At 34.5% G+C, this 17814-nt stretch overlaps 1 protein-coding gene across 3 annotated transcripts in view; it reads right to left on the bottom strand.

Moving 5' to 3' along the window:
* The window catches only part of HTT (huntingtin), a 208483-nt gene that overhangs the window by 58405 nt on the left and 132264 nt on the right, over window positions 1-17814 (bottom strand). For all 3 annotated transcript variants that reach the window (XM_031943981.1, XM_031943980.1, XM_031943982.1), the window contains 8 exons: window positions 12003-12144; window positions 9670-9849; window positions 8799-8975; window positions 8454-8530; window positions 5083-5221; window positions 2882-3004; window positions 1153-1366; window positions 545-690 (listed from right to left, as the gene is read on the bottom strand). In XM_031943981.1, the coding sequence (XP_031799841.1) occupies window positions 545-690; window positions 1153-1366; window positions 2882-3004; window positions 5083-5221; window positions 8454-8530; window positions 8799-8975; window positions 9670-9849; window positions 12003-12144 (1198 nt within the window). The remainder of the gene's footprint in view (window positions 1-544; window positions 691-1152; window positions 1367-2881; window positions 3005-5082; window positions 5222-8453; window positions 8531-8798; window positions 8976-9669; window positions 9850-12002; window positions 12145-17814) is intronic.

Here is a 17814-nt window from a genome sequence, read left to right on the forward strand (position 1 = left end):
TTTTTCCTTACCAAACTTTTACAGGGTCTCTAAGCTTCAATTGCCATTTGTGCATCTGCCTCGTGTTTTCACTGTCAATATAATATCTGCCTAATATGAACCATCATCTCCCTAAATGCTTCACAGAAGGCAATATACACGTATTTCACAAGAAGACAAACCTCTACTCACTACATAGTGTTTTCCTGAATGGTCTGCTTCCACTTGCTGAAAAATGCCCATTTCTTTTTCAAACTAACATAGTGACTATTTAAAAGGGCATTTTTGAAATGAAGAACATATCCTTATCTCTATTAAATTATCTTGGGCTTTTCTCCCCACAAAAGTACAACTGTTGAAAATAAGCCCTAATAAAACATTGACAAAATGGAGAAATAACTCTATGAAATAAATCCTAACCTTCTACGTCTTTTAAAATGATGTATCTTTCTATTTCAAGTTACATATAATTATCCAGCCCAGTTCCTATTTCCTCATCCAATGACATCTTGAAATAGGAAATGCAAATAGGTTTCCAAGTCTCTCACCATTCCTATGCTCTTACCTCAAGCGCCACAACGACAAATTTCAGAACATCACTCTCTTTTTCAGGGGGAAGTTGAAGATGAGTTGGTAACTTAGAAAAGAGTACTAAGTACTGAGCAAGGGCACAGGCCAGTGTAGTAATTGAGTGGTAAATCACAGCATTTCCTGGAAAAAAAAAAATTAATTGGCAGAGAAATCTAGAAGGTTAACAAAAATGCAATTACAGTGTTAACAAGTTTGAAAAAAACAAGTGCCAAAAATATTAAGTTTTAATTAAAATATTTAGAAGTGCTGCTCAAGCTAGATGAATTAATAGTTAAAATCTATGAGTCAAAGAACATTCACCAAACATTTGCATCTGCTTTGTAATGCAGAAAAACATTTTATGTAATCTATTTTGATCCTCCCATGAGTGCAAAGATTGGGTCATCTTACATTCATCTCACATATAAGAAAATGTGAACTCAGAAAAGATAAACAATTGGGCTAAGGGTTCCACGATTGGGAAGGCAAGCTTGAAGCAGGGTTTTGGACTTCCAGCTGAATCGCTGTCCCCCCACAAAACGCAGGACCCTAAATGAGGCACTTCAAATAAGGGCTAAACAAATGTGGCTTTTTTATGATTACCAAAGAAATCGCTTAGTTGATTCCAGTAGGCTGAAGTCTCGATGGGTAAAAGAGGCTGAAAAACATGATGGTTGGGTGGAAGCTCCTGCACCAGGCTGGCCACACGGTCCAGGGTCACTGACCGGGCTGTCTCAAAGAGGCTGCTACTCTGACCGCTGGAGATCTCACGGATGCCAAGACTTAAACAAGGAGCTAAGAGGGATAAGTTGAACTCCTAAAATCACAAAATGTCAAAAGTAAAGAATGAGAGTATATCTAGAGGAAAAGCAAATAGAATGGGTGACAGAAAACAAGCCTGAGACATATTTGGGCAACAAATTATCAAAATGCAAATTATAAAGGATTCTCTCTACCCCAAATAAAAATGAGTCATAAATCATTGCTTCATCTCCCTCTTTATTGGCTTCTTCCTCAATTTCATTGCAACAGATCACTTACATAGATCAGATAAAGGGATCTGGGGACCAACTAGGCCAACCACATCATTCTACACTTGAAGAAATGGAGTCCCAGGAACCAAATGACTTGACTACAGTCACTCCACTAATGTCAGAGAGGGGATCTGAATTAGAAGTCCTTGGCCACAAGAACCAATGTTCTCTTCTCCAGAAGATCCTGAAAACTCACAAGCCTTTTTTTGGATGTTCTTCATGTTTTCTTTGCATAACCAGATAAGAACAAAACAATTTCCATATCTCAAAAATTCTTCTCATTCATTTTAGGCTTTCTTATTTATATGCTGTGTAAGTTGGAACCAAAATGTGGAATAGTCATTACAATATAGCCAAGTCAAGTGATTCAAGAGAACTTTTGTTCTTAAGCTTATCATTAGTTCACATCTATAATACATAACATAATTACTTGAAATATTGTATCTGCCTTTGCTAACAATATACAAGCTATACTTGTTTTTGAGCTGTATAACTTGGGGTAGTTCTTTAAAATATCCATATTCCAGCGATTTCAAGACTAAAGATTGAGAGCCGTTTGTTTGGGTGAACCCTAAAAGATAGCTAAGGAAGGACAATCTATTAACTGTAGGAAGTGACTGCAGGAAACAGAGGATTAACAGTCAAATTGGAAAACCAGATACTTTCCAAGTCCTTATGGGATTTACGTATATCTCTAAGATGACATTCACCTGAGAAAAATCTCTTACTATTTTTAAAAATGAAATTCCAAGACACTAAATATCATTTTCCTTTAAAAACTCAACAAGAAAAAAAAAATCAATGATCTTGCTCAATGAATATTTCATTATTTTACCTTTATAATATATTTGGGAATTCTCCAAATACATCACAAAACATCCATATAGAAGTGAAAGACTTTTTTTAAAGACAAGCACTAATCTGGATTTTTATGTAATTTGTCATGTTAAAGATTCACTCATTTTCACTATAGGTGATACTCAAAAAAAATCAGTGATGCTCTGGAAAAATCTTTATTTTTCTTTAATTATATGAATGGCTGAATATAATTCATGATATCAGAAGGCTAATGTTGATATGATTAGTAAAATTCCTTACATGTATTTAAGATATAAATCTTCCCACAAGAAATACTCTTACACAGAACAGTTATATTATGTATACAATGCAAGAATTGCCTACTAGAAAAGATATTTCAAGTATGGCATTTTATCTACTAAATAACTAGAACCAAATGCGAATGGAACTAAATGAAGCAGCAGATTACCCCTTCTTTGTACTGTACAAAGAATACTTACCTTACTCATCATGAAGGGGGCCAGTTCATCTGGAGGAATCCTATTTACCAGCTCTGCACCTTCTAGCAGTGCTGAGTCTGACTTAGTGCAACACTGAGATTTAACCAGAGATACATACCAGTCCTAAAAGAAAAAATGATTAACTTTTATTTTAATGGTCTGTATAAAAGACAGTCTGAAAGACAAATCCTTTCTTTTAAAATTCACTCAATTTCTCCTAGGCTCAAGAATAATTTTTCCTTTGGCCAAGTAGAAGTTAACTCCTATTTCAATAATTCCATGAAGAATTAATTGATTTAAAATTTTAACAAACATTACCTCCATTAAATGCCAACTAACAGGGCATGTCAGGCAAAACAGACATATCACCACAACCACATCCCTGACCACCATCTCCCCTCAGACCCTGAGCGGGGCAGCCTCGGGTCCTGTCAAGAGAGTAGAAAGTAGAAATGCTTCCAGACAAATGGCCTCATTTAGGGAATCAATCCCTGACCACTGTTCCTTTGGGACTACAACCACAGCTACTGGTGATCCAGAAATCAAAGTTTTCGCCACCAAAATCCTTGGCCAAATGAGTCAACATCTGAACCAAAGATTTGTTTTCCTATAAATGACATTAAAGAAGAGGCAATTACATCTGTTTTGCCACTGTAGGAAGGAACAAGGGACCTTTCCATCTGAGTTGCGGCTAAAACCTTCCATGTGTTCTATTCCCCATTAGAATGTGAACTCCTGGAGAGCAGAAATTGTCTTACTTTTCTACTGGGACTTAGCACAGTGCTTTGCATAAAGAAAATGCTTTCAAGATTCATTCATTCAAACTACAAAATTGTTATCATTAAGCAGTATCACAAACATTCATTTTGTCCCAATCTAAAAAAAAATAAGTGTTAAATGAAAGTGAAAGGTAGCAAATCCCCTTTCACAAAAGATCTTCAAAACAGTAATGATGATAGTGAAATAATAACAACAATAAACATTTTTAAACATTCATATTGCACTATGAGATTTGCAAAGCACTTTACATGAGTTATCTCATTTGACACTTTAGACAATCCAGGAAGGTAGGGGCTATGATCACTTCCATTTTACAGATAAAGAAACTGAGACCGAAAGAGCTTAAGTGACTTCTTCAGAGCCACACAGCTTCATAGTGAGTGCCTGAATTGCTATCTAATCAAGCTCCCTTCTAGAGTAAGTTTCTCCATGAGGACTGTAGAATCCTGTGCAGGGCCCCTGTCCTCATCAATCACCAGCTTACTTCTTTAGGGATGGGACAATCACCAAACAGCTGAACCAACACTGGAAGGAGAGGTGCCCATCCCAGAAGTCTGGAGTTCATGGGGGACAATAAATTCCTTGTTTCTCCAAAAGAAAGAGAAAAAAAACCTGAACTCCTTTAGCCAAGGCTCTGTCTGAAAAGTGCCCTTTCCAATGAGCTCCCTTTAGAAGATAAAGACAGCAACTTGGGCCGAGTCTTCAGTCTGAGTCATCATACATAGTAACTGGCAAAATGCCCAATGCCATTAAATAAGCAGAAAAGGGTGAAGATGATTGTTAGAAAGTAATCTCCGATGCTAATGAGGGTGAAAAAAGCCAGGTAAAAGAAAACAATGCACAAAGATCAAAGAAGAGATATGAGCCCTGGGAGTGCACCCATAAAACTAAACCATTCTGTTAATTTTCAATAGCCTTTCTGCTGGAAGGTAATATCCTACTGTTGTCTCCATCTAGCCATCTTCTCGGTTCATAGCCTCACATTTCCAATTCTGAGTTAAATTTGCATCCTAACAAATGAGTTGCCATCTAACATTTCTTTTTGCACAAGGAAAAGCTCCTCCATTTCCTCCCAAGTATTTCTAACCTAACCCCAGAAACCAAAAAGTAGGAAAAAGCAAGAGAGTGACTATCCTACTTTCTTTTTTTAAAATGAAGATCATTGTGCCTCCTTCTACCTCATTTTAACTGAGAGAGCAAAAAGCTAAACACAATCCTAAGGCTTTTAACTGGTCAAACATCTAAGCCTCCTTTTCCCTCTACCATAACACTCTGGCAACTAAAACAAGCTTAGGAGAATATGCTCTAAAAACCCAAGAAGATCTTTAGCTCTGCTATGTCCCTCTGTATCCATAGATATTACAATGTAGACTATTTGATAAGACAGTGTATACTTGTCAATAAAAGCTCCATTCACTTACTTGGTCTGGATTTATCATCTCTAGTGACAAATGATTTTCCCCATCCAGGGGGTGTGAAGTGACTACAGGAGAAGGGCTAGCTGTCTCTGGTGCTACTGTACGACGAAACCTGTCCAGCAGGGAATAGAGTCTTTGATGTCTGAAATAAAAACACAGGAACTTGGAGTACAGGTGATCCTAAAGACTGCCTACCAATAACAATCTTTTGAAGATTGTAGTTTTGAACACAGAAATAAGGGATTCTGAAAATTATTAACAGACTACAATTATGTGAAATGGTAAAAGCATGGACAGAATGAGAATAAGCATGTAACCTTATGAACATGGGCGGCATTTAAGATACCATCAGAATGAGACTAGTCAGATTAAAAAACAATACATTTTTAGAAACTGATGCTGGTTTCAATTCCAAATCATAAGTATCTTTTACTCCCATTAGAATGAGCAATTTTCTAACAATATATTCTCAGTGAATGTTTGCAACACACAACGTAAATGATTCTATGAACTCTGAAGCTGGAAGGTCTGACATCTGCTGATTCTCAGCTATTTGACTCTGGAAAAGTCACTTGACCTTGATGGGCCTCAGTTTCCTCATCTGAATAATAAGGACAAAAAGAATTGTGTTATTTGACTCAGAGGATGACTGGGGGACGTTAATTAAAATCACAGTCCTATTGCAATACCAAAGAAACTAGTAAAGTCTGGCAGCAACTTATTATGTATCTAAGTTATATTTTAATATATTTAACATCTACTGGTCATCCTGCCATTTAGGGGAGGGGGTGGGGGGGGGTAAGAGGTGAAAAATTGGAACAAGAGGTTAGGCAATTGTTAATGCTGTAAAGTTACCCATGTATATATCCTGTAAATTAAAAGCTATTAAATAAAAAAAAAAAAAAAAAAAAAAAGTCTGGCAGCAAATTGTTGGAGTCACTCGATGCTTAGCATGCCTAATTTCCAAAAAAACTTTTAAGCAAGAGTCTGGACATCAGAACCCACTCGTCTACACAGCAGTTTACTAAGACCATTTAGAAAGAGATGTAGGGGTTTTGGACTGCACTGGTGGAAGAAACACCAAAACTCTTGAAATTTTAGATGCAGTATATTATTATGTAATATTAAACAGATGCAGACACAAGAAGTAGACAGCCTATCACAAGTTCAGAAAGCCTGACTTTTCTTAACTATTTCTTATTCAATCTAAAATTTCAGGACACTGCAAGGTCCTGGGAAGGTTCATGTCCTTGGAGTAAGAAACAGACTAATGCCCAAGTTCACCAATGCCCAGAAGAATGTCAAATTCAAAGATTAGAATAAAATCTAAGTCAGAACAAAGAAGCAAAAAATTTAGCAGTTGTCCTCAACTGTTCACTAAGGCTCTGGCATAAACTCAACACAGGACTTAAAGAATCAGACAATCTGGGATGAACGTATACAAGCTACAAATGGTTAGACTCAGTTTCTTAATCTGTGAAACATAAATAATAATATATAGAGTACTTGAATCACTGAATTATTCAGATTAAATTAGTAAGACAAAGCATGTTTCATTCCTAGATTTACATCCTAGCTATTATCTTCATTGCTCTACTATAAGAATCTTAGTCTCTACCTCCAGAATACAAGCCTCTGATATATAAGCTGTTTGTCTCTTCCTCCTCTTTCACTCTTTTTCTCTCTCTCTCTTTTTCTTTCTCCCTCCTTCTTTTTCTCCCTCTTTCCCAGTCCCACTTACTATACAGTTCTATCCTCTACAAGTAAGACTGGCCTTCCTGTTCCTCCCTCCATACAAGTCAGCTCCCAGGTCCCAGCTTTTTCACAGGCAGGCCCCCATGCTTGCATTTTTTTCATTCCTCACCTCAGTCTCAAGTATTCTTTATTTTTCTTCAAGTTCAAACTAAAACGCACCTTTTACCGGAAGCCTTTTCTAAGGTCCTTTAATCCTTCTCTCTGCTGATTATCTTCATTTTATATTGGATGTTTTCTGTGTACATGATTGTTTAGAATTTGTCATCTCTATTAGACTGTGAACTTCAAAAGCAGGAGCTGAGGTTATTTTTGTTCTGGGAAGTGACCTTTCTTTGTATCACCATTACCCAGCATAGTGCTTGGCACATAGTAGGTACCTAATAAATACTTGCTGACTGACATTCTAGTGCAAGCTTTAGGGGAACAGGGATGGTCTTGCTTACCTGTGTTTGAATTCCCAGGGCTTAACTCAGTGATTGCTACACAATGAAGTTTAACAAATGCTCTATTTATATTTGGAAAATACTGTGTAAAATATAAAATGTGTAAAAATTTATTATTATTATGTTATAACACTTGTTGTTGTTGCTACTACTGCTGCTGCTGTTTCTACTGTTTTTATAAGTCAAGTATACTCTACTTACAAACTTGCTACAGGTATTAAAATATAAGCAAATATTCAAGAAAATGAATAAAAGTTACAGTAAATGTATTTTTTCAGTATGAAAGTGCTGACTTCTATATGACTGACACTTTTTATATTGGACTCTGTAAAGTCAATTCAATGAAAGTATAGGGTGGTTTTCCTTACTGTTTACATTTTTTCTATTTAGCTGAGGGACTCTACAAGAAATTGAGTAATTGGTTTATCAAGAACATCCAAGTCTGATTTTTCTGACTCCTATTTCACTACTGTAGTAATTAATTAGATGACAATCACTCCAAATTATCAGAAAGATAAAAATAATTTCCAAATTCTCATCCAACTTTTTGACAATGAGTAGCTTCATCTGTTATTAAATATTTATCAAAAGACCAAGTCTTCTTCCCCACTTTGTACAATAGTTGTTCTTAACAAGTCATTAAAAAAAAAAAAAAAACAATACTGTCAATGATAACTTCTCACATTTATATAGTATTTTAAGGTTTATAAAACAAAATACAATGAGGCAGAAAAGAGGTCATTTCCCCCCAATAGTTTATAGATGAAGAAATTGAGAGGAAAAGAAGAAGGAAAGGGAGAGATTAAGAGAGAAGGAAAGATTGTAGTAGGAGTGGGAGAGGGAGAAAGAAACAGACAGGGAGAGAAGCAAAGGGAAAGAGAGAGGGTAAGAAAGAGAAAAGGGATGGGGAAGAGGAAAAATCCAGATGACTTAACACCTCTAACACAATTTTCTTCTAGTTCTCTATGTTTTTAAATGAATGTTTTTGTAAATCTGATACTAAATTGGAGACTACACAATTTAAATAGAGTTAGATGCTACAATGAACCTTTTGCAAAACAAATAGTCCTCCTTCATTTCAATAATTACTTAAACATCCCCCATCCAAATTAAATGCTTTTTATGTTTATAACCTGGGTTTTTCTTAAAGCATTCACATTCATTGAAAAGTATTACCTCTGAGCTAATCCACTTTTTTGAAGATACTCTTGAATTCTATTCAGCTCTTCCACAGGTAACTGTGACATGCTGTTCTGTAGAAAACAAGGACATACATGAACCAAAAAGCTTCCACTTTTAAGAGGATCAAATAAAACATTACATGAGATATCTTTTAAAAGGCAGGCCAAAACAGAAGTGACACACACAACCAACATAAGAGAAATGAAAAGTGCACACTTCCTTTGCCCAACTAGTAGTTTATCCATTAATAAAAAGATACTCGGGATAAAAACATGCAATCTTACTGACTGCACTGGCAAGTTTAAATTAGTTATTAAAATCAAAGGTTTGTTTTTGTACCTGTAAATTGGCAGCCAAAAGCATTTCTACTCGCCGACAAGCAAGTGTGTCAACCATTCGAGCCAGCACGCGGAATGGTGTACACAAAAGCTTGTCCACATACAACATGAGCACAGCCCCCGACTGGCTGAGATGAATGCCCTCTAAGCACTGCAGGGTCTTCTTCAGCGTTGTTGGCTAAATTGTGGAAGAAGAAAAGATCACAGAGGATTTTTACTGTGTACACATTTGGTAAACTTCACCACTACTCCAATACTGTTTAAAAATCATAACCAGCTTTCTATTGCTCGGGCTAAGGGGATCAGGACCCTCTACAACTGTATACTTTATTTCTACTCCATGCTCCAGCTGAGTTGGATGCTCTGTGTTCCCAATATGTTCTTCTCTTTAATGTCTTTGCTCTCATTTTCCACTGACCTTAAAATGTCCACTCTCACCCACGCCCCATCCCTACTGTTTGCTTGATAAATTCCTATCAATTCTCTCAAGTATAACTCTAAAGCCACTTCCTCCAAGATGTCCCTCAACTCCTTAGATATATGGCAAGTCCTCCCTACTGCTCTTCACCTAGCTTTATGTTCTGAATGTATCTAACAATTTATCACAGGTTTTAACATATTATAATTATCTGTTTATATATTCCATTTTTCAAACTAGGCTATAAGTTTCATAAAGGCAGGGACCATTTTCCATTTTAAATCTGCTTTTCCTTTATCATCCTAACACAATAATTATCTATTCAGAAAGTATTTTATAAGTGTTTGCTAAATTCAATTAGAACTGAAATTTAAAAAAAATACAATCTTATTATCTCTAGTGAGAACCAGAGATGTCATTATTCTTGTTATAAGTATATCGAGTACAGACTTACAGATGAAAGGTTTTCACAGCGAGACTGAATAGCCTGGATGAAAAGTCCACTAGCAGCTGAATTCCTGTGGACTGCACTAATAAAGTCTTGGACTGGAGGCTCATGCGAGAGACTGATCAAATCTTGAATATGATTCACAATAAGCCAAGTTAAATGTTCTGAATCATAAAGGTTCTGACACTAAAGAAAGAGCACAATAATAATTCACTCATTATGAAAGCAAAAATGATCGTATTTGTAATGTTATATTTCTTAAAAACTTACTGTGAGTTACAATAAAGATTTTTATTAATGAGTAACACTTAAACACAAAACAAAAAAATTTCAGGGTTATAGAGTAGATTCAAATTACAAAATCTAAAGTTTCAAGGTCAAACAATTTTGAAGCTAAACAAGAGTCAAGAGTCACAGGATAGTGTTAAAAGGCAGTAACGATCTGCTGGACTGGCAAACTTGTGGTTCATGCAAAATAGGTTCTAAGTGGAATAAATTCATGGCTCTTTGGTTTTGACTAGGAGGAACAAGGACACCTGGACCACAAATTGTGTGGATGGAAAAGAGAGGCCTCAAAAGTTTTTAATTAGAAATCAAAATCCTTCAAGTCCTTCAATGCTTTTTCTTCTGGATATAGAGCCCAGACTCTTAAACTATGGTTCTTGATCCCACATGGGGTCTCATAATTGAATGTGGGGGTCAAACAATTATGATTTATTATCAGTAATGTTTGATTTGCATACCTATTTTATGTACCTATATATTCAGGATCATGTAAAAATTTCCCAGGTGAAAAGAGGTAGCAAATGGAAAAAGTTTAAGAAGCCCTGAGTTAAAATAAGTCCCACTGTTGCAGTACTTTATAGTTATCAAACACTTTGCTAATTACAAACTTGTGAAGCAGATAGAAACTGCTAAGTCATATCACTCCAACGTTATGATGAAGAGTGAGGCTCAGAGAGGCTAAAACAGCTTGATCAAGGTCACAAAGTTATTATAGGAGGAAAGGAAGAGGGCACCATCTAAACCCAAGTCTCTGGATTCCAAATCCAATGGTCTCTCCCCCCTATTATCACCAAGAAACAGTGTATAAGTTGTGCTTCCTAGAAAGTTGGAAAACTGTCAGCAAGAGTTAATTAATTTTGTTTCTCAAGTAAATTTTCCTATTCAGAAAAAAAAAAGTTAATCAGATAAAAAGATGTATTTTTTAAATTTTTCCTTTGCTCAATTAAATTCTGCCTTACATCTGTATAAAAGAAATATTCCCTTTATCAAACTACAAGTTACTTGATGGCAAGAAATGTTATGCTTTTCATCACTGAATTCTAGCACAGAGCTCACAATTCTTTTAATCTTTTTAAACAAAGTTTGTTGAAAGAACTTAAGGACAATATTCCTTCAGAAGACTAGAATTACCCTGCCCAAAAGCCTAATAGCACCTTAAGACTTTTATAGCCAAGTTTTTGACGCAATCTATATGAAGGGAATTTAAGAGAAATTGGGATAGCTTAACAATCAATTTGCTAAACTAGCTATATAATATAACCTACAAAGAAAAGGTTACCCATGATCTTATTTCATTTAACAATATTTACATGATACTACAAAATTAGATCTTTAAGATTTTAAAACCACCTATTTATATAAAATTGTGAAAAGTGGTTTGTCCATCCCTCACCTTTTGTGTTCCTTAAATTTATTTGATGTATTTTTTTAAAATACATTTTTGTGAATAGGAAATCTGAAAGAATGATAGTGAAAGGGTTTTGAGAGTGGAACAGGCTAAAAAGAAAGCATATTAACCTGAATGAAAACTAAGTATAAAGCAAAATAAAAAGGCACCAATCATATCAATGAAAAAAACTATTTTCAACTTAAATAAATTTGCTTAACTTGCTATCAGTATTTAACAAAGCACCATGAATCTATTTTGCTGATGGAAAAATAAATAAATAAAAAGGAGGTACACTACAATCAACTCTCTATTATCCAAACCAGTGGAGGGGGAAAATACCGTAATAATCCAACTCAACAAATACTCCCCAAATCCTTCTTATTTAGGAACTATTTGGGAGCAAATACTTACCAGATAAATTTTATTTTGAGACACATACAAAAACAAATATTCAGTGACCAAGGACATACCAAATAAGCAACAAAAAAAGTTGTGCCTCATAAAAACCAGAAGAGTAAAGACAATCTAGAATTAAATAATTGATCAAAGATTATATAATCTCAAAACCAGAGAATTTGTAACTAGATAACATAAGAGTTGATTGTAGGTACAGTCAGGTGTTTTAACAATACATTCCATTATCATTCATCCAACTAAAACTTACAACATAATCACAGAAAAGAATGAGTGCGCCTCTTCGTACTATCTCTCTATTGCACACTCCAAGTGTAGATGCCATGTGGGAATCCTCACCATCGCTAGACATCTGAGGACTGAGGAGCTTCGTACTGGAAAGACTGTGCCTTCTGGAAAGTACAATATTGTTCACAGTGAGCATGACTAAACATATTTCAGGGACACAAAGAAATAACTTCAAATAGTAACCTATAAGAGGAATGTAAATGTTAACACTGACAACAACTGCCCCCAAGATATTTCCTCAAAGAAAAGAGGGTTAGATCTTTTTATGAAGTAAGTTTCTATGATGTGAAAACCTGTGATGATGCAATATGAATTATATTGCCTAGTCTCTATTTAAACAAAAGAAAGGAATTGTGATAATATATTAAGGATAAGCAATTACATCTTATATTTTTTTGAAAATACTGTCATGTATCAACATGAATACCATAAAGTATGGACTGATGTGAATACTGAAAACGAAATGGTGCTTTGATGCCAAGACTTGCAAAAAACACAAAAAAAATTTTTTTTAACATTTTGTAATAATATGAGTGTCCCAAAAGTCTTAAAACAGCTTAAGTTATAATAAAAATAACAAGCAATTACAGTTTGTAACTGTATTAAGACTTTTGGAATACCCAGATTATTATAAAATGTAAATTGATATCCAAAGTAAAATGTTTTTATATTTTAAAACCTGCAGTGCTGGAAGCAATAGGCTAATTTATCATTTCCAGAATCAAATATAAACTGCTTTGTTTGGCTTTTTAAGCCCTTCATAAACCGGTCCCTTCCAACCTTTCCACCTTACTCCCAAGTTGGCTAACGGGCATCACAGTGCACAAAATTAGAGTCAAGAAGACTTCAGTTCAAAAGTGCCTCAGACACTTCATGACCTTGAGCAATTCACTTAACACAGGACTGCTTCAGAAGTAATATGGGGATCATAATGGCACCTATCTCACAGGGTTGCTGTGAGGATAAAAGGATAGAGTATTTGTGAAAGTACTATGAAAACCTTATAACATTATATAAATTCTAGCTAAAATTATTTTTACACATATTCTATATCCATTGATACTGACCTCTTTGCTGTTCTTCCCACAAGATATTCCATCTTGTATGTCTAAGTATTTACTGGGCTGCACTTCATTAATGAAATTCATTCCCTTCTTGTCCATTCCTCCTAGCTTCCTCAACTTCCTTCAAATCTCAGCTAAGATCCGCTTTCTGCAAGAAGCTTCTTTAAGTCTGCTTTAATGTGTCTTTAATGTAAATTCAAACATTTATTCCACAAACCTTCTATTTGTATATTCTTTCCAAATAAGATTGATAAGCATTAAGGAAAGAAAGACCAAAATAATTCCCATACTCTAAAAATTCAGAGTCTGGAACACAGTGGGCACTTAATAAATGTGTATTGACTTGACTAGATCTTGGCAACATACAACTCAGACTTGGTTTTTCTTTTAAAAGCATTGAGAACATCCTCAAAACTTAGGGCAAACAAAAGGCATACTCTTTGATCCAGCAGTGTCTCTATTGTATCCCAAAGAGATCATCAAAAAACGAAAATGACCCACATGCACAAAAATGTTTGTAGCAGTTCCTTTCTGTAGTGGCAAGGAACTAGAAGCTAAATGAGGAGAACCAAGAGAAAATGGTACATTGCAACAAGATTGTGTGATGATCAATTCTGATGAATGTGGCTCTTTTCAACAGTAAGGTAATTCAAGTCAGTTCCAACAGACTTGTGATGAAGAGAGCCAACTGCATACAGAGAGAGAACTGTGGGGATTGAATGTGAATCATCACATAGTATTTTCATCTTTTTTGTTGTTTGCTTGCTTTTTCTTTCTTTCTCACTTTTTTCCCTTTTTAATCACATTTTTCTTGTGCAGCATGATAAATGTGAAAATATGCTTAGAAGAATTGCACATGTTTAAACCTATATTAGATTATTTACTGTCTAGGTAAGTGGGGTAAGAAGGCCAGTAGAAAAATGTGGAACATAGAGTTTTGTAAGGGTAAATGTTGAAAATTACCCTTGCTTGTATTTTTGAAAATAAAAGGTTATTATTTTTTTAAAAATTTCTTTTAAAGAAAGAACTTTGTGATAGGACTAGCACTTTTTGTTGTAGCTTCTCTGATAAAGATTCCTTCCTCCACAGGACCTCCTTGTTGGTCCCAGGTTCCCTAATGTAGCTTCCTAAACAGGGGTAAAAGAGATCTCAGCTTCCTGCAGTCTGGGCCTTTCAGAGATGGTGGATACCTGAGACCATGCAAGTCATCAAACCCTGATGATGTACCGATCAGATGCATTTTCAGATAAAGATGTAGTACTACTGTATCTTTGTTGTGCAACATTTCTATTTTAGTACAAAGTAAGCATTAAGTATAGTATTTTATATTCTCCCACATCAAATCTGAGCTACAAGGACTCTAGGCTAAAGACAAATCTACAATAAAGTTCAACAATCAGTTAAAAAATAGCAGCCAGTTAACCCATTTAAGGAAAAGAAATAGATGAAGATTTAAACAAATTACATAATGCAGTTGAATGGGTGAACCACTGAGTTCAAGGACAGCTAGATGGCACAGAGGATAGAATGTCAGAAAGACTCATCTTCATGAGTTCAAATTTGATCTCAGACACTAGCTATGTGACCCTGGGTAAGTCATTTAATCATGTTTGCCTCAGTTTCCTCATCTGTAAAATGAGCTATAGAAGGAAATGGTGAATCACTTCAGTATCTTTGCTTAGAGAATCCCACATGAGGTCACACAGAGTCAGACACAACTGTAAAAATAACTCAACAAAATTTATGATGGGCAAGACCTGGAAATAAGAAAATTAGCTAGGTCACCAACTAAATAGGAATGAAGAAAGGCTAAACTGCATTCTGGAACTAAAGAATAACTTCAACAATTCCACAAAATTCCAAATCTCCGAGACAAAACAAACAAGTCAACCCAACCACCCACTACCATCATTCTATCTTTTAAACACCAATGATGTTATACTGTATTGAATCAGTGACTGCCATAGCTCCAAATCATTAAAATTGCTAGTGTTCTATGGGATATCAGAATGACATATGGTGGCTATTGACTATAAAACATTTCCAACGGTAACATCTACACAGTGACACTGAAGGCATTATCCAGGAAATAACTTGCAAAGGATACAGGACACTGATTTAGTATTTTCAGAAACCAGAATGTACACTTAGCTGATAGTCAATTAACACCCTCATCAGGGGATTCATAAAACTCTATAATTCTTCCTATCTTATGTGCCACATTTTTTTTCATGTTTTATACATATCTTTTTAAAATCAAGATATATTATAAGGGATCTTTCTCTGTTAAAGAAGCAATTAGAAATTTTCAACAAGCAAAGTGATAAGTAAAATCTTAATATGAAGAAAGAGTGAATTCTAACAACTTGACCTAAGGTTCCCAAAATTCTCAGGTCAGTGAGGTTCAGGTCTCAATAAATTTTTCTAGGTGTCCATAGGCTAAAGGAAAATCCTTATTACAGATTTAGATTTTAAAAAATTATTAAATATTTAAGTCTACAATATAGCTAAGTTCATAATAGTACTGGTAAAGTAATAACATTATTTAAATAGTACTCTTATAACACTCAGCAAAATATGGTTACTAGTTCCACTCAATAGAAATATATATATTTTTTTTTTTTTTTTATTTAATAGCCTTTTATTTACAGGATATATACGTGGGTAACTTTACAGCATTAACAATTGACAAACCTCTTGTTCCAATTTTTCACCTCTTACCCCCCCCCCACCCCCTCCCCCAGATGGCAGGATGACCAGTAGATATTAAATATATCAAAATATAACTTAGATACACAATAAGTATACATGACCAAAACATCATTTTGCTGTACAAAAAGAATCAGACTCTGAATTCAATAGAAATATTCAATGAAAATGTTTAAAAATAAGTTTTTCATCCGTTTAATGTATAAAAGCAAAGCATGAGAAAAAATATTTTTGGATTCAAGTTTATCATAAAAAGGAAAACTATAGAAAGCAAATTTTAAAGAATAAAAATGATCAAATATCATACCTAACATCATTATGGTCATTTAAATATTTTAGCATAATAGACTGAAATGTTCTCTCTTAAGTCTTTGTATATATACTATTAGGTGCAGAGTTTTGTAAACATCACAGTGAATTTGTATGCCTACATTCTCATAAAATGAACCAAGTATCATTAGATGACCTGGGACCTTGGCTAAAAATCAATAATTCCTTCAATGGAACACATTTGTCTTTATAATATTTTCAAAAGCTGGGCTAAAATATCTTGACCACTCTTCAAAAATAATTTAAACAGCACATACTTTCTCATATTAAGTGACAAAGAACTGGAATTGAACAATGACTGTAACCTCTCAGAGACCAATTAAGAAGGAATGACTTTAATTTCAAATCCCTTTCTGTATTATCTCTCAATAAAATTGTTAGGCAATCCTTGCTTAGATACTTTTAATGTTGAGTTTTCTTAGAAATATATGTTCTAGACAGTGTCCTCCTCTAGAGGCCCACTTCATCCATATTACAAATTTGCTGATGTAATTTGATTCTTTGATTCTTGGATTCAAAATATCAAGACTATTTAGCAGCCAGTCATACTGGCTGCCTTTCTGGTAATTTTAACATTATGCAACTGAACTCTATTTTTAAAACAATTATTAAAGCAATCAATGTTTGTCATAAAAGTTTCTTCACTATCCACTTCATTTCCATTTTCTTTCACTGCCTTAAATAAACTTGAAGCTTTTCTATTAATGGCTACTCTGCTAAGAGGAATTACTTCTGATTGTAATCTTCATTTAATTTAACTACAAGTTTCTCCATTTCTAGCACTGTAATATTTCTATTTCTTATAGTTGTTAAAAATCACAAAAAAATCAAATGGAATTGACTTTTTCTTTTGTTTTCCTGGGTGTTTTATAGTATTCCATTTAGTAGATTCAGGCACTCTTGAGTTCTGATATCTCTAATTTTAGAATTACTATGAACACATTCACGCCATTCAATTGCATCAAACTATTTTAATGTAACAAAGTTTCTTATCTCATGCAATAACAAAGTTTCTTCTTTTCTCCAGCTGAAAGTGCTTCTCTAGGAAGTACTCTTCCTTTTGTCCATTTTGCTAAGTTCTTTTTTAAAAAAATTAAACTATTGCTAAGCCATGTACAGAATGACATATTAAAACCTGCAAATGGCTCATACATATCATATTAAATGAACTGTAACTTGCATATGGCCTGGTATCATTTTATAATTCACACTCAATCAAATTCTACATTATTCAAGTTTACATTGTGACCTGATTAAACATTTCGATCACTAACAGACCCATAGAATTAATAGGCAATTACATACAAAATTAAAAAAAAAAAATAGTTTGAGAAATTATTGGCAAAGCCAAAAGTACAAATAAATAAAAATATATTTCAAACATTCAAAAACATCATTAAAAGAAATGCAGCATACTTTAAGCTGTAACTGTGAAATACATTGAACTAACAGTTCAGGCAGTGTCTGGCAAATTTCAAGTATTGCTGTCTTTCCCTCAAAAATTTAAATATCCCAAAGCACCCCCAAGTTTGCTGTGGCTTTTACCATCCTGGTCAAAGGATCCTAGATTTAGAACTGAAAGAAAAGTTCCAAGTAGGGAGATCCTGAGTTTAGAAGGCAGCAGCAGAAGAGGTGTGGCTCAACCATCAAGCTCAGAGTAGGAATTCAATT

Source organism: Sarcophilus harrisii, chromosome 6 (assembly GCF_902635505.1).
Source record: "Sarcophilus harrisii chromosome 6, mSarHar1.11, whole genome shotgun sequence".
NCBI lineage: Eukaryota > Metazoa > Chordata > Mammalia > Dasyuromorphia > Dasyuridae > Sarcophilus > Sarcophilus harrisii.